This window comes from Camelina sativa, chromosome 14 (assembly GCF_030686135.1).
Source record: "Camelina sativa cultivar CO46 ecotype springtype chromosome 14, ASM3068613v1".
Lineage (NCBI taxonomy): Eukaryota > Viridiplantae > Streptophyta > Magnoliopsida > Brassicales > Brassicaceae > Camelina > Camelina sativa.
The window spans coordinates 30,058,142-30,080,191 of record NC_141893.1 but is presented as its reverse complement, the minus strand read 5'-3'; the positions used below and the strand labels follow the sequence as shown (position 1 = coordinate 30,080,191).

The following is a 22,050-nucleotide window of genomic DNA, read 5'->3' as shown; positions in this document are numbered from 1 at the left end:
TTTTAACACAACGAGAATGATACTATATAAAGTCGAAAAGGAAAAATATTAAAACACAAATCGTTCGTTGGATTCAAGACCTAAAGCTGATGATGATGGTGATATACAGTAACGCAGATACATAATATATACATGTTTTAGTCCGTCATTATATTGCTCATACATTTTCATATCTGCATTAACCATACAAAAAGAAGAAAACCTCCCAGTACGTAGCATATGGTCTTCATTCTTTCCTCCGGTGAAGCTACATCCTCCGATCCGGAACATCATCTTTTTTTAATTTTTTAAATATTCCTAAAAGAACTCATCGATTCATCGAGAAACCAAAGTCATCATCGTCTAACAACATTGAAGAATATAAATGATTATTATTATGAGTCCCTCGATGATGATCCACAGAACCAAAACCATCATCAGATTCTCCTTCTCCCAACATCTCAATCATCTCCACAGCTTCTCTCATCTCCATTCTCCTCTCTTCTTCTTCCTCGCAACATCTCAACCCTATCTTCAACATATTAATCATTTCCGCTTTACAGTTCTTCATCCCTTTCATTCCCTTGTCGAACACGTCACCTGTTTTCTTCTCCCTGACCATATCGTCCACCCAAGTCACAAGGCTCATGTTCGGATCATAACCTTGCGTTAAGTAATTCTCAGGGAATCTCCCTGTCAAAAGCTCCAAAATCAACACACCAAACCACCAAACATCTGTCTTCTTCGTTATGATTTGTCCTTTCGCGGGTCTATACTCTGGCGATTTGTATGCTGTCATGAAGTTATTTGCATGCTCTGAGCTCATCACCGGTCTTAGAGCGTAATCTGTTAACAGTGGCTCGAATGAATCGTCTAAAACAATGTTCGATGACTTTATGTGACCGTGAGGGATTGTTAGTGTAGGTAACTCCTCGAACAAGTAAGACAAACCCTTTGCTACTCCTTTTATGATCTTTAGACGCGTTATCCAATCCAATCCCGTGGAATCATTTGCTGAGAACATATAATTCAAATAGTTAGGACTCACACATAATATATATTATTGCAAAATGTAATGTTAAAACATACCATGAAGATGGCTTGCCAAGCTACTATTAGGCATAAACTGAGTGACTAGAAGCTTCTCTTCTCTACGGTAATAGTAAGCGATGAGAGGCAATAGGTTAGGATGGTTTAATCTCCCTAAACGTCTCATATGCTCATGAAACTCGTCTCGTCCAACATTGTTCATATGTTTATACCTCTTCACGACCAAGGTTTGTCCACTAGATATCGCTGCCTTGTATGAAGCACCAAACGTTCCACTACCAAGAACTTCAGCTGAAGCTCTAAGAAGATCTTGAAGACCAAATCTTTGAATGTCTTCCCTCACAAAAAGAAGCCTGCCTCCAGCTGCATCAGGAATCGATCCTCTCCTTGTGCGATTCACAACGGATTCCGCGGGTTTATTGGTCTTGTTTGCGGATTGATGGTAATTGTAGCTCTCTATCCTTTCCTTTCCCGCAGAAGGATAACCTGACAAGAACCTTCGTCTTCTTGTTTGAATGAAACAGAACACAAGCGCGATGATCACTAGTATTATGCCAATAACAATCAAAATGATTGCTAAAGTGTAAAAGGATCCGGTCTTTTCCCCCATGGGAGGAGTAGTAGGAGATTTTGGATCACCAGGAGATACCGGAACATCAGGAATTTTCGGAGAAGAAAGGGAACATGGACTTAAGGGAGCGTCACACAAATCTTTGTTACCTACAATTTACACAGCACAAAAAGTTAATGTCATGGCATGTAATTAAAAATGCATCAACTCTTGAAATATCTTATGCAAATTCTATATTAAAAATGTTTTTTTTTGGGTTCAACTATATGAAAAATGAATTAAAGACCAAAGTAAACATGGATACCCGAAAGTTAATGTCGACATCACAATTCACAAAAACCTTTTTAGGAATATTAACGTATATAATATTCAGAAAGCATTATATGATAATGTTAATATATATAACGTTGAAAATAATGTTACCTGCAAAAGAGCCTGGATCCATGTTTCGAAGGCTTTCGGGTATCGGTCCATCAAGGTCATTATTTTCAAAGCTAGCTAACTTAAGATCCCTCTGTTGAAAATATGGTATTTGCCCTTGAAACTGGTTACCATTTAGCCTCAACTCCAAAAGCATCGGCAAAGTGGCTAGAGAAGAAGGAATTGTTCCTCGGAATGCGTTATTTGCCAACAATATTTTCTTCAAATGCGGCATACCTTGAAATGCATCCGCTGGTATATCCCCCGAGAATCGGTTATTAGACAAATACAAAGACTTCAACGAACTAAACCTCTTGACATGAGGCATTGGTCCATTGAAATTATTGTTCATGAAGCTTATGGTACGTAGATTCTTCATAGGAACCAATGGGTCGAGGTTCAATTTCCCTGTCAAGCCCATTCCTTCGAGTTGTAACCCCCAAACGTAATTGCTACAAAGAACACCAAACCAGTTCGCTGTATTTCCTTGACATGGTGATGTTAATGGATCCCAACTACTAAATTCTGAACCATTTGCTAATGTATCTTTGAATCTCAAGAGACAATCTGCATCTGAACCTGGCACAACCACCTGTGACATTGCCACCGGACATAACACGGTGGTAAAGATGATGAGAAAAATGCAAGAAGGTAGATTTTTCTTCGACGCCGTGTTACACGCAAGCATAACCAGGTTCTCCCAATTTCGCATTGCGGTTACACGCGCAATGGAATCGATTTTATCGCTGCTAAATCTTTTTCTTTTTCTTTCCTTTGTTTTTTTTTTGTCTTTCGTGAAAGCCAAGAAATTGTGTGAACGGAAGAGAGAAGAACAAAACCTACCAAGAATAGACAAAGCAAAATAATTAAATTGGGAAAGCTATGATTTTTTTTTTTTTTTGGATTTGTGTCATCTTATGATTATTATTAGGTGAGAGAGAGATCTTTGGATAACCATTCAATTATCTTGTTTTAACGTTTAAGTTATATATACATGTAATCCTTGTTGTTCTGATTTGTCATTTGCTTTTTGTTCTAACCAAAATATTTTTTTTCCTCTTGATGAAACTTAATTTTGGTATAACTGATTTCAGTAATTAGGCATGAATTGGTGGAGTAATAATTATATATGATGAGGGTATATGAACGAATTAAACAAGTAATATGTTATGTTATATACATTGTAACAGATGTGCCGCCCCAACCACGCATCATATGATATGTTTTTTTTCCATACATTGTAAAAATTAGTTGTTTGTTCTTTTTCGTCATGTTTGATAAATCAACGATAGGTTTTGTTGGCCATGCCGGGGGTAAAACTTAGGCTTGTCTTCTTCTTTTTTTTGATCCGAAATTTAGTCTGTCAGACTCTTACATAGAGATCTAGTAAGAAACTTTTTGTTATCTTTTCAAAAGTCTAGTAGAGTAATCATAGATGATGACTTAGTGAATGCCCTTTTTGAAATTCTGTTATTTGTCATAACTCGGATGAGTTGATTTTTTTCCCCGACATAGTGTTGTTACTCGAGAGAACAAAATAAAACATTAAGTTGCATAGGTAGAATACAGAAATTAAAGAAAACTATAGAAATGGGAGGTCAAATCTGAATTCTCAAATTCTCAAAAACAACGCGGTATGGGTCAAAGGGCTTTAAAGTGATGGTGGGACAACTCAATAAGGTCGGCATGAGATCTTAACGTGTGAACTTCCCAAGTACACATTTCTGCTGCTTCTGCAGCGTCCGGGCATGTCCATACATACACCATTTTGTTCGTGCAGCTGGAAATATTTCTAAAGTGGATATTTGATCAAAGAGATCCTTTTCTAGACTTAACAGTTAACAGTGCATACGAATACACACACACGATATTTCAGTAGCATCTCCGCTTTAAATTCTCATCAATAGTTTGGTACGTAACTACAATGTCTTGGATGAAACATTTAGTAGAGACTAGAGAGTAGAGACTATCCATTTTTGTTGTAATGTGTTATGTGTCCATATATTGAAAAATTTAAAACTAATTCTCTGGGAATTCATTATTAATACATAATGTACCATTAGTTAAACAACTCTATGATACATCCAAATATTTTTTTTATTTTGAACACACTGATCTTTAAAGATTGAACACGAAATAAAAATCACATTTATGTACAAAAGGTAGTTGTATTACTACTAGTTAAAAATAATAAAAATAATGGTAGGATAAAAAGGCAGGGAATAATCACAAACTTTTAGGCCTCAAAGTGAGAAGTGTTGGACCAACACCTGGCTTGCACGTTTGGTGTCATCTCATCTCATCTCATCTTTTTTCTTTTCGATCCCATCGATGTAATACTGAAATAGGTCTCAGCGGACCATTTTACCCTCGCTTTTGGCTAATAGCCTAATACATACATTTACTAAAAGATGAAAAAAAAAAAAAAAAAAAAACGAGTTGTAACAATAAAATTAGGAAACAATCTTAGTATGGTAAACCCATCAGCATAAATTTTAAGTTGAAATTATATCGTATTGCATATACTATATAAATCATGCTATACCTGTATATATATGGGGTGAGTTTGGTGATAACATTAACTATGTATATAGTGCTTTGATTTTTCATTGAGGACTCATCAAGGTTATACCAAAAAGGGAAACAAAAAGATGTTTATTGCTTTCATACATCCGTCCACACATTGAATATAATAAATCCTCATCATGTTTTGTTTTGTTTAATTTTCTTGAGTCATCGTAATTATTCGGTTCGTACGTTTGTTTAATTTTATTCCAAAGACTTTAACATTATATTATTATGAAGAATCATGGGCTATTATTATTTATACTCACTTGACAACTACCCTTTTTTTCTTTTCTTTTGCTCGTGTTTCATTCATTTCTTGTTTATTTTTGTTTTTTGTTCAAAGTGTTTCACTCTATCACCAAGGATTGGAATTATATTACATATACTATACATAAAAATACAAAACAGTACAAATTCATTTTTAATTTTTATTGTAGCGTGTTTTAATGTTATAATAGTAGAAAATGCAACATTATCATTCTATTTCCAAAACGATTTACCTTGATTCCATTAATATTTTTAGGTAATTTTGTTGTATAGTCTCCCTTTTTTGTTTTGTTTAAAATTATAGAAAAGAATGATTAACAGAAGAAACAAAAACTGTTACAAGTTGAATGACGTAACAAACAAAAAAAAAAAAGAAACTGACTCTGGTAAAAGATGGTCAGCCCACGACATTTCAACCACTCTCATTAACTCAAAAATCTTTTTATTTAATTCAACATTTAGCATCTCATGTTCCAACATTTATTATATGTTAATCATTCTATCATATATCTCAGATAATAAATGAATGATGTAATGCATGACAAAATCTATTTCGAATCATATATTACAGTTGTTTACTCGTCGTCATACTAATATTGACTGCGACAAAATAATTTACGCGGCACAAAAAAAAAAACAGAACACAAACACAACAGTGGCAAAAGAAGTAAAATAGAATAGTCAAAGGGGTACTTTGGTTTGAGGAAAGAGATGAGGATAAAAATGAAATGAGGTGAGCGTTTTATTATTATTCCCCTCTGGGTGTTAGTAAAGTAGGCAAGTGGTAATCAAACAAAGCACTTCTCTCTTTTTTGCCTTCAAGCTTCCAGATCAAAAAATACCAACCAAATCTTTTTCTTGAAACCTCAAGAATCTCTCTCAATCTCTGCAGACTCAACAACAACCAGGTGAGATTCTTGATTTCAAAGTTCCATCTTTTAACAATCAAATCGAGTCTTTTTTCTTCTGTCGGTTGCTTTTGCTGAGTTCTTGTTTCTGTGATATGTTTACCTAAATCTTTGTTGTTCTTCCTCTTTGTTTCAATCTAATTGTACAATACAACTTACTTTGTTTCTGGTTCAAGCTGTGTCGAAATTGAGTTATCAAGCTTTTAGGGTTTATGTAACAGTTATCTTTGAAAAATCTTTGAACTTTGTCCTATCTACAGATAATTGAATTCATGTTTCTATCTTGTTTACACTTTTACTCTACTGGTTGATCTTCAATTGAATCTATGCTACATAAAGATCCAAACTTTTAAAGATTTTTTTCTTTTTCCTTTTCTTGAATAGTCTCTTCAATGATGAATCTTAAGATGAACGGTTAACGTTCTTCATTAGTATCTTGTTTCAAAAACTAGAATCTCTCAGTATCTCAGAAACTGTATTTTTTGGTTGCAGAGATAGTTTTGATATGGAGGCTACACAGAAACATATGATTCAAGATGGATCTTCAATGTTTTACCATCCGCAATCTTCAGTTAAGCAAATGGATCTTTCTGTTCAGACATTTGATTCTTACTGCACACTTGAATCCTCTTCAGGCACCAAGTCTCATCCTTGTCTTAACATGAACAACAACAACAACAACAACAACAACAATTCTTCTTCAACCACAAGCTTTTCTTCTAATGAAAGTCCCATTTCACAAGCTAACAACAACAACAACAACAATAACAACTCATCCCGGTTTACTCATTCCCCTGAAGACAACAATAACTCTCCTTTAAGCGGATCTTCTGCGACAAACAACAACGAAACAGAGCTTAGTCTCATGCTTAAAGATTTGGAGACTGCAATGATGGAGCCTGATTTAGACAACAGCTTTAACCATCAAGGTGGGTTTGGACAGCAACATAGAGTTGTTTCTTCTGCTATGTATAGATCTATGGAGATGATCTCTAGGGGAGATTTAAAAGGAGTGCTCTATGAATGCGCTATGGCCGTTGAAAGCTATGATTTGGAATTGACTGATTGGTTGATTTCTCAGTTACAGCAAATGGTTTCTGTTTCTGGTGAGCCTGTTCAGCGTTTAGGAGCTTATATGCTTGAAGGGCTAGTTGCTCGGTTAGCTTCTTCTGGTAGCTCCATCTATAAAGCTTTGAGATGCAAAGACCCGACAGGTCCTGAGCTTCTCACTTATATGCATATCTTGTATGAAGCCTGCCCTTATTTCAAATTCGGATACGAATCTGCCAATGGAGCTATAGCTGAAGCTGTGAAGAACGAAAGTTTTGTGCACATTATCGATTTCCAGATTTCTCAGGGCGGTCAGTGGGTGAGTTTGATCCGTGCTCTCGGTGCTCGACCTGGTGGACCTCCTAAAGTTAGGATCACGGGTATTGATGATCCGAGATCATCGTTTGCTCGACAAGGAGGTCTTGAATTAGTAGGACAGAGACTCGGGAAGCTAGCTGAAATGTGTGGTGTGCCGTTTGAGTTTCATGGAGCTGCATTGTGTTGCACGGAAGTCGAAATAGAGAAGCTAGGAGTCAGAAACGGAGAAGCGCTTGCCGTTAACTTCCCGCTCGTTCTTCACCACATGCCTGATGAGAGTGTAACGGTGGAGAATCACAGAGATAGATTGTTGAGACTGGTCAAACGTTTGTCACCGAACGTTGTGACTTTGGTCGAACAAGAAGCGAATACAAACACTTCCCCGTTTCTTCCCCGGTTTGTCGAGACAATGAACCATTACTTGGCGGTTTTCGAATCTATCGATGTGAAACTCGCTAGAGATCACAAGGAAAGGATCAATGTTGAGCAGCATTGTTTGGCTAGAGAGGTTGTGAATCTTATAGCATGTGAAGGTGTCGAAAGAGAAGAGAGGCACGAGCCACTAGGGAAATGGAGGTCTAGGTTTCACATGGCGGGTTTTAAACCGTATCCGTTGAGCTCGTATGTGAACGCAACGATCAAAGGATTGCTTGAGAGTTATTCAGAGAAGTATACCCTTGAAGAAAGAGATGGAGCATTGTATTTAGGATGGAAGAATCAACCTCTGATCACTTCTTGTGCTTGGAGGTAACAAAATAAAAACTTTGCTTGGTTTGAGAAATTTATGAGAGATTAGAATCTGTTTGTAAAAGTTATAAACCAAAAAAAAAACTCATGATCCGAAGAAACAGTTGTCAAATGTTGTACTAGTAAGTGTTGTTGATGACCCCATATGTTTTTATGTTGTATGTTTTTCTAATTTTCAAACAAACTATGATTTGACATCAAACTTATAAGTTACAACTCTGTGTGTTTGATGTGAAAAATTAATGATGACTTTTCTGGTTTTACATAGAAGGGATGATTCACTTTGTTTATGTCGTTGTTAAGCACGAGATTAGGATAATGCAGACCCTGTGCTTTTCAAGCAATCATTAAGTTGATGTAACACCAGAGACCTGACATACTACTTGATTAATCGGATGTCCTAAAGAGTAGAGCGTTTTAACCAATTTGAAGGTGATAAAAATATTACTGTAGTTACTCAATCGAGCGTTGTAATGCACGTTTGAAAATTAATATAAAATCGAACGAAAAAAATCTATACTGGTAACAGAAAGAGAGAGAACCGATTAAGTAACCATCGTTTCAACGTTTTAGTCATGAATATTTGCAGTTTTTAGCGGTAGGAGTAAAAGTTGTTAGAAAAAGTGGTTAGAGAGATAATAAGGCAACCGCAAAAAAGTTTGTTACTCCTATTTGGTTAAAGACCAGAACATTGAAACTATGGTTTGATAAGGTAGTAATTCCAAAAAAATTGTGTTGTTCAATCGACTATTTCATCAAATCGTTCGATTGGTAACAACAACTAATGAGATTGGTTCAACTTCCAACCACATCAAATTAGATTTACCAATCAACCCTAAGTTTTGCTACAAGTATTAACATGCAGAGTGTAAGGAAAGCTTGTATTATGCATGTGTGAGTGTTACAATATATATAGTGATGAGTAGTAGGATTTATCAATCACTAATTACAACATTAGTCCTTAATATATATCTCTCCTCTATACGCCCCCTCAAGATGGAGACAGACTCTTGACTCCAATCTTGTGATTCAAGTCAAGAAACCGAGCAGGGGGTAATGGTTTAGTAAGAGAGTCCACGAGTTGATCATCACCAGAGATGTGGGCAACCCGCAATGTGCCAGACTGAATGTGCTCTCGGACAAAATGATAATCGAGAGCAACATGCTTCATCTTCGAATGGAAAATTGGATTTTCACATAGATATGTAGCTCCCATATTATCACAGTAGATGACCGGAGCAGTAGGTAGGGTGATTCCCATTTCTGATAAAAGAGAACATATCCACCTTAGTTCAGATGCCGTATTCGCAACAGCACGGTACTCCGCCTCAGTCGATGATCGTGATATGCTCCTCTGTTTCTTTGAAGACCACAAAACCGGACTTCCCCCAAAATAGACAATGTACGCATTTGTGGACACATAATTCGTTCTGTCCCTGCCCCAATCTACATTTGAGAATGCATGAACCGTCAGTGGAGCATCATTTCGCAGAAAAATACCAAGTGTACGCATCCCTGCAAGATACCGTAGGACCCTCTTTGCAGCATGCCAATGTTCATTAGTCGGTTTATGCAATAACTGGGAAAGACAGTTTACCGGAAATGCGATGTCAGGGCGCGTAAAAGCCAAATACTGTAAACTCCCAACGACCATCCTATACTTTGTGACATCCGCGAGTGGTGTACCCGAGAAGACAGTGAGCTTCGTCGAAGTAGACATTGGCGTAGGAACAGGGTTGGCCGCAAGCATGTTGGTTTTAACAAGGAGATCAGTGATGTACTTCCGTTGCATTAAGTGAAGACCCTTGGATATTCTTGTGGCCTCAATACCCAAGAAGTAACTCAAAGGACCTAGATCCTTGAGGGAAAAACGCTTAGCCAACAACATATGAAACTGATGAACTAACGAGCTTGGGCCTGCATTTATTATATCATCAACATACACTAATACATAGATGTAAGTTGGACCATGTTTGCATATGAATAAAGAGTTGTCAGCCAGAGAAGTCTTGAAACCAGAGTCAACAAGAATCCGTCATAACTCCTGATACCACGCCCTTGGGGCCTGTTTTAAACCGTACAATGCTTTCCGCAACTTACACACATGATGTGGGCGATCTCGGTCAACAAAACCAGGCAGCTGAGAAACATAAACCTCATCCTCTAGAGTTCCTTGAAGAAAAGCATTGTTGATATCTACCTGATGGATAGCCCAATTCCGTTTCACCGCCGTTTCAAGCACAATACGAATGGTTGTGGTTTTAATAACAGGACTAAAAGTCTTCGAGTAGTCAAGACCATACTCTTGCCGAAAACCGCGAGCCACAAGCCGTGCTTTGTACCTATCAATCGATCCATCGGGTTTATACTTGAGAGTGAAAATCCACTTACAGGGACTGACATGTTGTGCAGTTTTTGGAGGCTCCAAGTCCCAAGAATGTTCGCGAATTTAAGCGTTGATCTCCTCCACCATTGCATTGCGCCACCGTGGATCCTTCAAAGCCTCGACAACCGAAGTTGGGATAACAGGATGGGTAGAGGCGGTAAGACTGAATTTGGTGTTCGGTTTTGTGATATGATTCTTCGATCTAGTTTGCATAGGATGGTTGTTCGGTTGCGGAGGAGGATTGACAATCGGAGAAGGTGACAGACTTGAGAAGGAGGTGGACGAGGATACTGGACCTGGACTTCGACTTGTGCTATCATGTATTGGGCTTGTGAGTTATGGGCTTGAAAGAGTAGCAGAAGATGCACGATCTTAGGCCTGTTTTGTTCGCAACTCATGAGACCGATCTGGTGACGGGGAGGAGGACGACATTGTGGTGTTAGACATAGACCGGTTAGCTGTCGACAGCGAAGGTGACAGTGGTTGTGGTAACAAAGACGGTGATGGAGACGGATTGGGGAAATCAGAGCACGGAGGCGAGTAAACCGGAGCCGTTGTCGGTGTGACCATCGGTGATGGAAAAAACAGTATTGAACTAGAATACGTGGAGGAGGATTTACCAGGAAGCACTAATGGCGGAGCCGTAGCAATTTGTTGAGCAAACGGGAAAATTGTTTCAACAAATTGTACATGGCGAGAGGTGTATAACCGTGCATTGGCAACATCAAGACAAAAGTAGGCACTTTGCGTGAGAGAGTACCCAAGGAAAACACATGGTGTGGACCGCGGCTCGAGCTTGTGACTCCGGTAAGGAAGAAGCCATATATAACATACACACCCAAACACACGAAGCTTAAGATAATTTGGTATGGTATTGAATAGTCGTCGGTACGGTGTATCGCCATGTAAAACATCAGTGGACATCCTATTGATCAAGTAAACAGCAGTGGCGAAAGCGTACGGCCAGTAGGAGGACAAGTCCCGTTTCAACAACATGCCGATGTTTTCGTTCAGCCACACCATTATGCTCAGGCGTATGAGGCGGTGAAGTTAGATGAGTGATGCCCTGTGATACCAAGAACGGTCTAAGAGCAATAAAATCTCCTCCATTATCAGAAAATAGAGTGGTGATCTTAGCCTGGAACCGATTCTCTACCAAAGACTTGAAGGCCACAAAAACATCTTTGACTTGGGATTTAAATTTAAGTGGATATAGCCATGTATATCTTGTGAAATGGTCAATAAAAACCAGATAATACTTGAAATTTTCAGAGGAAATGATTGGAGAAGACCAGACATTTGTATAGATATATTCAAGAGACTTAGAAGAAGTAATAGTGTTTGTAAAAAATAGGAGTTTATGACTCTTATTAATGAAACAATCTGAGCAAGACAAATGTTTTTGTGGAGAAGAAGAAAATGGTAAAGAAAATTGAGAAACAATGGTTTTTAAAACTGAAAAAGAGGGATGCCCAAGTCGTAAATGCCATGAACTCAAGTCCGTTGGTGGAGATGGTGAGACCGAGAACGCCGTAATGGAACCACCAGCCATCGGCCACTCATATAATTCGTTTCTAGTTCTGCCTTGGAGTAACTTGACCCCATGCTCAGATCCCTCACCTAAAATAATGCCGGATAGAAATGAACCGAAACTTGATTTGTGTTGCATAATCGAAAAACTGATATCAAGTTCTTTCGAACATCCGGAACATATAAAATATCTTTGAGATCAAGAGAGCGAGATGAAGTAGGAAGGGAGGTAGAACCGGTATGTGTGATTTTGAGGCCAGAACCATTCACAATATGCACTTCCTCACCACCAGTATACGGTTGATGAAGAGACACGTTGGCAAGATCAGATGTTAAGTGATGTGTGGCACCCAAATCCATGATCCAATTCGCCGGATTATAAGGAGGCACAGTAGCCATGTTGGCACGAGGTTGCCACGGTGTGGATGGTCTGCCAGAAAGCTGATAGTTACCACCGGAGGGTTGATAGGAACCGCCGGAGGAGAGCTGAGAACACCTCCGCGCACTATGACCAAAGACACCACATAATTGACAACGACCTTGGTAACCTCTGCTCTAGGAGCCACGGGAGTTGTGGTGGTGTGAACCACGGGAAGGAGGCCGATGTTGTCGAGAGAAGTTGTTGTTGTTGTTGGAAGACTTGTAAAAGGCGGTATTAGCCGTGACCGGAACAACGGAGGACACAGAACCTTGTGTAAGAAGCTTCAACTCATAATTAATGAGTTTTTCATGAATAGCAGGCATGGAGGGAGGCGTGTCACGACCCTCGATCTGTTCGACAAGAGGCATATATTCCTCAGGAAGCCCACCTAACAGATACTCGATCTGTTCTTCATGTTGGTATGGCTTGCCAAGCGTAGCAAGTTGATCAAAACGAACAACCAAACCTTGAATGTATTCATCAACAGTACGAGAACCCTTCCGCCATTGCTTGATCTGTTCTCGAAGCTGTTTGATGTGTCCCCATGTTGGTTTAGCATACGTAGAGGAAAGAAGACTCCAAATCTCGGCCGACGTGGAAGTCTTGGAGAGCATGGGTTGGATCTCAATCGAGATCACACCGAGAAGGCTAGCAACAATGAGTTGATCTAGCCGTTCCCAAAGATTATACTCTGGATTAGGAATAGAAGCTTCACCTTGGAGCACAGTCGCATCTGGTGCAACCATGGTACCATCAAGATACCCGGCAAGACCGTAACCAGCAAGCAAGGCACAAACTTAATGGTTCCACATCAGGAAATTAGAAGCGGTGAGCTTGGTGACATTGGACATATTTATGTTATGAAGCTGGGATGCAGAAGCAGGATTGATGACATTGGATGGAGAAGCAGCCAGGATAAGCAAGAGATGAAGAGAAAAGGAGAGAAGCGACGGAAAAAAAAAAATAATAATTTAGGTATAGGATTTTACTGCTCTGATACCATGTAAGGAAAGCTTGTATTATACATGTGTGAGTGTTACAATATATATAGTGATTACAACATTAGTCTTTAATATATATCTCTCCTCTATACAGAGAAGTGTGTAATCAATCAATCTAGTCAACAGACAACACTGCCCCATTTTGTAAAAGACAACAAATGGTATAAGAAAAGATGAGTAAGGAGGAAGGAATGTGAACAAAATCTAAATTAAAACCGTCTCCCCAATTTTCTAAGTTAATCTGGATTATATATTCTTGGTCCATTCTTTTTGTATATGGTCAATTTTGTTACATTGATTTATAAAACCTATACTTGGATCCCGATGTATGTCATGGTTACGTAATCATTCGTCAGACAAAAAAACAAAACTTTAATGTTTCTAAAAATTTGTTTGAAATTATCTTTGTCGTCTTTGACCCCTCAAATCAGTAGTAGTAGTACCAAAGAATGATACAATGGTCAAACCGTCACCCTTACATCATGCTGTCGCTGATAAACGTGTGCGCTTATCTGAACTAAACGACTGCGTATTCGCATCCAAATTGTGACCAAATTTGATTAGTTAAGTATACACTGTTTTTTCTTTTCAATATTCTTTACTATACATTTTTTTTTACTCATTTTACTATACATTTCTTAAATGAAGCTATAGAAACTTATATGCTGGCCTTGATTACATAGATGTAATTACAGCATTGTCTGATCACTAATTCGAATTTGTCACTTATGTTTTTTTTTTTTTTTTTCTCTTTTAACTAAACTTTCAAATATGGACAGAAAACCTAAAAATATGTGGATATATAAAAAGAATAAAATTAAATTATTTGGGATGTATCCAACGGGGTCCATTAACGTATCAATGTGTGATTTATAAACTTTTGCCTTTCAAAATGAAACATTTCTATTACGAGTTATTACAACAACAACAACAAAAAAAAGATAGAGGATGATGAATTGATGACGTAACACAAACCATTGATATTTAAAATCTAAATCCTTAACACTTTTGCTAACGTATTAATGCCTTTTGGAGCTAAGTTTATCAAACAAACAAAAATGAATCATGAGATATATATCTAAAGAAAACTCGATCATCATGCTTTAAAAGTGTTTAAAAAAAATTGCGTCTTCGAAATCCAACTTATGCTAATAGTATAGTATCTTTTTAAAACATTGACTTTAATAAACCAATTTATATAGGGTTAAGTCATCTTCTTAATTTGGCCAACTGTCAAATACAACAACTCTTTCCTTACTATAAATATACATACATGGTCATCAGAGATTCAACAAATACACATATATATAGTTTTTTTCACCAACTCTCTCGCTCTCGGATTCAAGATGCCAATCCCAGAGAAATCTTCTGGTAATAATAATAATAATAATAATGATAATAAGAGGTTAGTTGTTAAGAAGCTTTTCGCAAGACAGCAAGACGAAGGATTTGGTGCTGTTGTAAGAAGAAGCATCGGAAGGTAAAGCAAACGTTTCACTATTTCCAAGTGTAGTAGTAATGGATAGAAAGTTTTAATAAATAATTTTGCAGGTTTGAGTTTAGGTACTTCGACCCATTTCTTGTTTTGGATGAATTCTCAGGTTGGTATATATTGTTTCTTTTATTCCTCTGTTTTTGCTCTGTTTCTTTTGAATCCAACTTCTCATAAAAGATATAAAATCTATTCAAAATTGCAGTTTCAGCTCCTTCAGGATTCCCAGATCATCCACACAGAGGTTGGTTTTGTTGTTGATTATTCTAAACGCAACTTTACACGTTTAAGTTTGCGTTTATATTATATATATATATATATATATTAGTAAACAACTATATATACCTATCATTTGTGTTTGACATTTATGCTCATAGTTGGACAGTATGATCGCTAACTCTATCACTACTATAGTACTATTATCATTGTTGGCTTGTGATAATATTATTTTTTCGTCTCCAAAATCAGGTTTTGAGACAGTCACTTACATGTTAGAGGTATTGCCATCTTCTCATCTTTTTTTTATTCGATTATGACGAATCGCCATGCTTAAGTCTTGATGAATTTGTCTGTATACACAGGGAGAGATTTTGCATGAAGACTGTGAAGGACACAAAGGAGTAATAAGAGAAGGAGGGTTACAATGGATGACTGCAGGAAAAGGCATTGTTCATTCTGAAATGCCTTCTTCTAATCCCAATGGCATAATTACTCACAACAAGGGTTTGCAACTTTGGATCAATCTCTCCTCAAAACATAAACTGTAAGCTTCTTTGATGTAAAAATGTTCACGGATCAACCAATTGACATTGACTTAAGCTAGTGATCCTTGTTATAATTTTTATACTAGATTAGGTCTCTTCTTACTTAAAAGTGTGTAAATTCTCAGAGTGGAGCCGAGTTATCAAGAGATAGAGAGTCAAGATATAGCAGAAACAGAGAAAGATGGTGTGAGAGTTAGAGTCATAGCAGGAGAATGGAATGGAGTTAAGTCAAAAATTTGCACAAGAACACCAACAATGTATCTAGACTTCACTCTCTCGCCGGGTTCTCGAATCTCTCAGCCCATTCCACTTCATTGGAACGCGTTTGTCTATATTCTTCAAGGCCAGGGCCATTTTGGGGATGCCAAGTTACAACACTCAGCCGCTGCTGCCCACCACTTGCTGGTTCTAGGCCTAGGTGGTGACCGTTTAGAAGCTTGGAATGGTTCTGATACCGGTTTGCCACTTCGGTTTATCCTTGTGGCTGGTGAGCCTATTGGTGAACCAATGGTTCAGTTTGGTCCTTTTGTTATGAACACACAAGAAGAGATTGATCGGACCATTGATGATTTTGAGAATTTTACAAATGGGTTTGAAAACGCTAGACATTGGAAGTCTCAAGCTGCTTCTTCCTTGGGATTGTTTTGAAATCTTTTTGCCTCTATTTATATTTCATATCCAATTTTTTTAATTAGTTGTATGATCTTTACTACATCTACTAGGACTCAGGTCCCAGCAATGTGGCAGAGAAAGAATTTCAAAAAAAAAAAAAATTAAATTAAATTAAAACTTATATGTTAAAAATTTATTTGAAAGTAATATAATAGATTAAGAGTATGTGATCCTAAAAAAAAAAGAGAAAATAATAAGGAGTACTAAAACTACACAGATGTTAAACATAAAGTGTTAGTAAAAACACAACCATATTCAAAATGAAAACCAAAAATATTATTCATGATAAAAAAATATTTGGGCAAAGAGACATAACTCAAAAAAAAAAAATTCTATAGTGAAAAATCATACTGAATCGAGGCAATCTTGCCAAAAAATATTGTTTACTGCATTATACATATAAGATATTTTGTAAGGAATTATGATAAAGAGTTGCAACTATTATAACAGTTATTAACTTTTATATTATTATTAGTTAAAAAAATTAGAATAAAAAGTGATCTTAAGTGAGAATATTCAAACGAATAGTTGTAATGAGTAAATGTAACTTTCTAATAAAATAATTATAGATAGAAAATATATTTAATCTTTAGTGAAATGTATCAAGGAAAATTATAGTAAAAATACACAACTTCTAAAAATAAAATACATATTCTACAAAATGTTAAGATAAATAGACGCAACTCTAAATTATATTTTAAAATTGAAATTTTATATTGTTATAATCATTTCTAAAATCTCTAGTTAGATTATAAAATGAAATTGGATATTGGATATTAATATTTAAATTATTTTGATTTAACATTAAACAGAAAATATGGTTGAACGAACAATGATTTGTTACTACTCAAGAAGAGACAAATCTATATAGAGTTCAAACGACATGAATACTGAACAGACACAATTATTTAAAGGAAAAGTAGTGATTAAAAATGAAAAAAATTGGTGAAAATACACAAATCTACAATGAACAGACGCAACTATATATATATATATATATATATATATATATATATATATATTAAACTACAACATATTTTTTTACGAAAAGGTCGACAAAAAATCCCAATTGTTGACATTTTTTCAGATTGCTATTATTATATAGATTAAAGAAAATTGAATCATTGCACAGCCATTTTAGATTTTTAATACATACAAGAAGAAATCATTTAAATTGTGTGATCTTTCTAGTCATTTCTTATTAAGAGTTATATTAAAAATGTAAACCGACACTCTTTATTTTAAAATTGAGTACACATTCATTATTGGTTTTGGAACTTTCAAAGTATTGAATTCAAGAAGATTTTGTGTTGTTGACTTCATCCTCCAATGCTTCTACGAACTTATCAACATAACCACTCAAAAATCCAGGACTAACCAATGTCTCTTTTAATTTCTTATGGTTCCTCTTCACTAAGTTCCCAATCTCACTATCTTTATTCATCACGGTTTTAACCGTATCGATCAAGTTCTCCTTGGAGAACCATCCGCAATCTTCTCTCTGCACCTTCACAGAGACTTTGAGTTCTTCGGTTAGTAGTCTTGTGATGAGAATCTGATCAGCCAACTGTGGAATAAACACAATCTGGCAATCACTAACCAAAGACTCCCACATTGAGCCGAACCCACAATGGTTCACAAAGCAACCTACTGATGGTTGCGACAATATCAAAGGTTGATCCACCCATCCTTCCCAAACGATTCCACGCCCTTTAACCCGTTCTTCAAACCCTTTTGGTAATGCTTCATGAACCGTTGATGAACCTTTTGGTGGCATAACCACTACTAAAAACGGTAGACCCGTTAGCTCCATTCCTAAACAGAGTTCTTGAAATTGATTCTTCTTGAAAAAGAATTGGGTGCCAAAAGCGCAAAACACCACCGAGCCTGGTTCAAATCCGTTTAACCACTGACTCCATCGATCTTCTAGTGGTTTACCACTTTTATTTTGAGGTTCAGGGAGCATTGGACCGGTTAAGAGAACTTTCTTTTGACATTCTCTTTCGATGAAACCGCATAGCTTACCTTCAAGTTCCACGAACGTCCTTATGGAAACAACATCACAGTTCTTAAGGCCTGTGGTTATTAGCCCGAAAAGTTCATGAGAAGATGCGAAGAGAGAACAGACGTTAGCGTCATGTCCACGTAACGCCACTTTGGATAAAGGATAATCCGGCGGAGGAAACCCTAATTCAGCACCAGGTGCAAGAACCATAGCTACACAAGCTGCCGATATGATCTGGTAATTTACACTCTTGAATCCAAACTCTTTAGCCATTTCTGGAACCCAATGAATAAAATCGAAAAAGATTAGGTCTGGTTTTAAGGCACGGACCTTAGCTTCAATCTGATCGCGTAAGAGATCCATGGCATCGAATATGGGTTTCTTAGTTGAGTTTGGGAGATCCGAGGCCGTCTCGGCGCCAGAAGGGAGACCATCAACATGGGGGAGGGTAAGAGGCTCCAAGACAATGCTGTCCGGGAACAGATTGAGAGGTTCAAGCTGCTTGTGAGCTTTCTTTGGAATGAAAAAAGTGATGGTATGACCTTTCTCAGCTAGTTTGTTGGCTAGATGAAGATATGGAATCATATGACCAAAACCAAACCATGGGTACATAAAAGCATGAAACTTTGACCCCATTTTCTTCAAGAGAGCCCAAAGAAAAAAACCACTTACACTTTTTTTTCTTTTACTCAAGGTTGTAGCAGAAAGGTTGCTGCTATTTTTGGTTAAATATAATGTAGGGTGGTTGAGGAAATGCTCCTCTTCTGGATTAATTTAGTTAAAAGAATAGTATATTGTATCAGTTGGGATTATTATTGCTTATTGGGTTAGGTGATAATTGGTTGGCCACTTGGCTGCATGTGCCATGTATTCAATGTTATTTGTCTTTTGCTTCAACAGATACAATATTTAGAAAGCAGAGTAGTGTTATTAGACTCACAGATCAGTCATCAGTGTTACAAAACTGTAAAAAAAATCGAAGCACTGTGTGTTAAGAAAGTAAAAAGCGAGTTTCAAGAACAGCGACGTGTAACGTTTCTATTAGTTAATGACAAAAGCTCTACATGAGCCTTATTACTGGTGAACGGGGACGAAATCAACAGATAAAAATTGAAACTTTTTTTTTTATCTGTAAAGATCTTAAATTGACTGTTTGAGAGAGCCTGAGTTGTTTCGTTGCACCAATTTATTCTCTCTAGGAACTAAGAAAATGGGGTTTTCAGTGTTGGATTCCTCATGGAGTTTCCGATTATACCCGAAGATGTCGTCTCCTTCACTAACACCAAAAAGAGATCCAATTTGTCTGAATATGAGGTTCGGTCATCCAATTAGGGCCTATTCAGCACGAGTTCTGAAGTGCAGGTCTGTTGTGTCTGAGGATTTTGTTGAGAGAAGTAGCCCATCTGAGGTAACAAACTAAAATCTCAGCTTCGAATTTGTTTTAGAATTGCATTGTGTCCATTGATTTGTGTTCATTTCTGCAATAGAATGTCATGAACAAGTTCATTAAAAGGATAAAGATTGAATTTTTTTTCTTTTCTTCTTGGCTTTGTGGATTACGAAGTCCTTAGAGGAGAATTAGAAACCAAAAGATCAACCTGTTGAAAGGTTTTAGCGAAGATACATTGCCAAAGAAAAGCTTAAATTGTGATTATCTCCTGTTAAAGTCTTGGCCTTTTTTATTTTTTTTTTGTTTTTTTTTATGCTTAATGGTCACTCTATCTCTAATCCTCTTTGTAGATAATTTTACTCAAAGAACACCTCTCTGATTAAGGCTTATATCAATTGACATTATTCATTTGAGTTCTCAGGTTAAGAAAGAGCTGGAGATTTGCTTCGACCTCATACATAGGCTCGGGAGAGGCATTTTGTACTTAGGTTCTGCCAGAATCCCACCAAACCATTCACATTACATACAAGCACAAGAGTTGAGCAGAGAAGTAACTAAGACCTTTTAAAAAAAACTCTTTACAAAAGAGTTAGTTATCATCTTACGATATAGGTTTTTCAGAGTTGTGTGTTATTTTATCAGGCAGCAAATCTGTTGGACTGTACTACATGGTCTGGAGCTGGACCAGGACTTATGGATGCTGTGACTAAAGGTGCTTTGGAAGCTAAGAAACCGGTCGGTGGCATCAAAATAGAAAAAGAAGCCGGTGAATGGACCGCATCCAAGTTTCATCCTTATCTCCCTCCTCAGAATTACCATACTTGCAGGTAAATCGTAGCCACACACCACTTCTACTCTGATTGCAAAATGAGTGAGTGATCCCTAAAATGTTGGAATTAATGTTTAGGTTCTTCTCTGCGAGAAAGCATGGACTAGTGGATGCAGTGATGAGAAACAATGTCTCTGATAAGACAGCAGTAATTGCACTTCCAGGTGGTGTTGGCACACTCGATGAGATGTTTGAGATTTTGGCATTGATTCAGCTCAAAAGGATTGGATCTGTATTGCCAGTTCCATTCATTGTGATGAATTATGATTCTTTCTATTCAAAGCTGCTTGAATTCATAGAGACTTGTGAAAACTTGGGAACTGTTTCTAAACGAGAAGTTTCTGCATTATGGAAGGTATGCAACAACAACTTTGAAGCTTTGACATACTTAGCTGAATTCTACGACTTGCCTTATGGTTCTACAAAACTGGAAACTGAACTTGGAAAATCCAGTCGTCGATGACTAGTTTTTTATATTTTTAAAAATGTAAGAGATCATATTTTTGACCATGAACAACCAATTTGAAGCTATGTGGCACATGTAGAATATAAGATTCGTGTGTTCAATATATATGTGTATAAATCAATCAGATTTGTTGTTATTACTTCAAGCTTATGTTTCTTATCTTAGCTTCTTGAGTCATTCTTCTACTTCACTGAACTTTATGGTGATGGAGTGATGGTTATGCTTAGGGCTGGGCATTCGGGTAACCCGTTCGGGTTCGGGTATTACCCATTCGGGTTCGGGTAAACGGGTTTAGGAAAATAGAATCTATTGGGTACTTTTAGATATATGGGTTCGGTTCGGTTTGGGTACTATCGGGTTCGGGTCGGTTTGGGTTACAAATTTTAGAACCCGATTAGTACCCGAACTACCGGGTATCCGAAAAAATATAATTAAATTTAAATAAATTTAGTTAAATTTTGACTTACATAACAAAATATTTTAGATGTTTTGATTATTTTTGATATTTAGGTATAAAACTAAATGAAATATTCAAAATTATAATCATAATTTTGGGGTAATTGTATTATATTAATGATAAATATTATAAATATGTTTATATGTTCGGGTTTAATGGGTACCCAAACGGGTACCGGGTATTATCCGATCCTAACCCGAACTCACGGATATTAAAAAATAGAACCCAATAGGATTTTATAGGCAAATCCGTATCCAACCCGAACCCGTTTTTTCGGGTCGGGTTCCAAGTTGGGTATTCGGATACAGTTTTTATGCCGAGGCCTAATTATGCTACATGTCAATAGGGTTTGTTTGTATCAAGGACCTTTCCGTCCTATAAGCTTTTAAATCATAAATCAAAAGATTCTCCACTACAGCGTTACCGATGACAAACAGTCATCAATGATTTCACTACTATGCAAACACATGTGTTCGGCTATTATATAACACTTGCATAAACCACTTAATAAAAGCTTATTATCAGTCAATTTTAAACTAGTCTAGCTTGAGCCTTCTTCAAATCAATTAACTGTGAACTCATTGATATACAAAAGGAATGAACCAGTTTAACCAAGGAAGACCAAACAAATTTCTGATAAAAGATCAACCAAACCCATCAGATTTGTGGTCCATATCTTCATCCTAATGCCACAAAAAAACAAAAAGTAAAAATAAAGGATACATAAATCTTTTTAAAGTAAGTTTCTTTAGAGCCTTT

The 22,050-nt window shown here is 36.9% G+C and overlaps 4 protein-coding genes, 1 long non-coding RNA gene and 1 pseudogene across 6 annotated transcripts; 4 read left to right on the top strand and 2 right to left on the bottom strand.

The window, feature by feature from the left end:
* LOC104742591 (pollen receptor-like kinase 5) lies at positions 1 to 2,885 on the bottom strand. Its single transcript, XM_010463610.2, has 3 exons — positions 2,024 to 2,885; positions 1,069 to 1,749; positions 1 to 993 (listed from the first exon to the last, which is right to left on the bottom strand). The coding sequence occupies exons 1-3, from the start codon at positions 2,730 to 2,732 to the stop codon at positions 308 to 310; spliced, it is 2,076 nt and encodes a 691-aa protein (XP_010461912.1). The 5' UTR covers positions 2,733 to 2,885; the 3' UTR covers positions 1 to 307.
* LOC147928812 (uncharacterized) lies at positions 1,332 to 1,845 on the top strand. The gene is made up of 2 exons (XR_015579378.1): positions 1,332 to 1,471; positions 1,554 to 1,845. It is a non-coding gene; the product is annotated as an uncharacterized LOC147928812 (long non-coding RNA).
* Positions 2,886 to 5,475: 2,590 nt separating the features above from the next.
* On the top strand, positions 5,476 to 8,080 carry LOC104742590 (scarecrow-like protein 5). Its single transcript, XM_019236378.2, has 2 exons — positions 5,476 to 5,763; positions 6,256 to 8,080. The coding sequence occupies exon 2, from the start codon at positions 6,269 to 6,271 to the stop codon at positions 7,880 to 7,882; it is 1,614 nt and encodes a 537-aa protein (XP_019091923.2). The 5' UTR covers positions 5,476 to 5,763; positions 6,256 to 6,268; the 3' UTR covers positions 7,883 to 8,080.
* Positions 8,081 to 14,327: 6,247 nt separating this feature from the next.
* On the top strand, positions 14,328 to 16,261 carry LOC104742589 (pirin-like protein At1g50590). Its single transcript, XM_019235839.2, has 6 exons — positions 14,328 to 14,696; positions 14,768 to 14,817; positions 14,914 to 14,952; positions 15,177 to 15,205; positions 15,290 to 15,471; positions 15,598 to 16,261. The coding sequence occupies exons 1-6, from the start codon at positions 14,563 to 14,565 to the stop codon at positions 16,118 to 16,120; spliced, it is 957 nt and encodes a 318-aa protein (XP_019091384.2). The 5' UTR covers positions 14,328 to 14,562; the 3' UTR covers positions 16,121 to 16,261.
* A 1,048-nt stretch (positions 16,262 to 17,309) lies between these two features.
* On the bottom strand, positions 17,310 to 18,887 carry LOC104742587 (UDP-glycosyltransferase 79B5 pseudogene; annotated as a pseudogene). Its single transcript, XR_015579470.1, has one exon. The product of XR_015579470.1 is annotated as a UDP-glycosyltransferase 79B5 pseudogene (transcript).
* A 200-nt stretch (positions 18,888 to 19,087) lies between these two features.
* LOC104742586 (uncharacterized) lies at positions 19,088 to 20,979 on the top strand. Its single transcript, XM_010463607.3, has 4 exons — positions 19,088 to 19,557; positions 19,961 to 20,089; positions 20,182 to 20,366; positions 20,447 to 20,979. The coding sequence occupies exons 1-4, from the start codon at positions 19,360 to 19,362 to the stop codon at positions 20,829 to 20,831; spliced, it is 897 nt and encodes a 298-aa protein (XP_010461909.1). The 5' UTR covers positions 19,088 to 19,359; the 3' UTR covers positions 20,832 to 20,979.
* The last annotated feature ends 1,071 nt before the right edge of the window (positions 20,980 to 22,050 follow it).

What these genes read in the sequence shown, in the direction of transcription:
- LOC104742591 (XM_010463610.2), bottom strand. Translation starts at nt 2,732, where the DNA reads ATGCGAAATTGGGAGAACCTGGTTATGCTTGCGTGTAACACGGCGTCG. An exon ending in GGATCCAGGCTCTTTTGCAG is followed by an intron (nt 1,750 to 2,023) that starts GTAACATTATTT and finishes TGTAAATTGTAG; the next exon opens with GTAACAAAGATTTGTGTGAC. An exon ending in CTTGGCAAGCCATCTTCATG is followed by an intron (nt 994 to 1,068) that starts GTATGTTTTAAC and finishes ATATGTTCTCAG; the next exon opens with CAAATGATTCCACGGGATTG.
- LOC104742590 (XM_019236378.2), top strand. Translation starts at nt 6,269, where the DNA reads ATGGAGGCTACACAGAAACATATGATTCAAGATGGATCTTCAATGTTT.
- LOC104742589 (XM_019235839.2), top strand. Translation starts at nt 14,563, where the DNA reads ATGCCAATCCCAGAGAAATCTTCTGGTAATAATAATAATAATAATAAT. An exon ending in CAGTCACTTACATGTTAGAG is followed by an intron (nt 15,206 to 15,289) that starts GTATTGCCATCT and finishes CTGTATACACAG; the next exon opens with GGAGAGATTTTGCATGAAGA. An exon ending in CTCTCCTCAAAACATAAACT is followed by an intron (nt 15,472 to 15,597) that starts GTAAGCTTCTTT and finishes GTAAATTCTCAG; the next exon opens with AGTGGAGCCGAGTTATCAAG.
- LOC104742586 (XM_010463607.3), top strand. Translation starts at nt 19,360, where the DNA reads ATGGGGTTTTCAGTGTTGGATTCCTCATGGAGTTTCCGATTATACCCG. An exon ending in CACAAGAGTTGAGCAGAGAA is followed by an intron (nt 20,090 to 20,181) that starts GTAACTAAGACC and finishes TTATTTTATCAG; the next exon opens with GCAGCAAATCTGTTGGACTG. An exon ending in CAGAATTACCATACTTGCAG is followed by an intron (nt 20,367 to 20,446) that starts GTAAATCGTAGC and finishes ATTAATGTTTAG; the next exon opens with GTTCTTCTCTGCGAGAAAGC.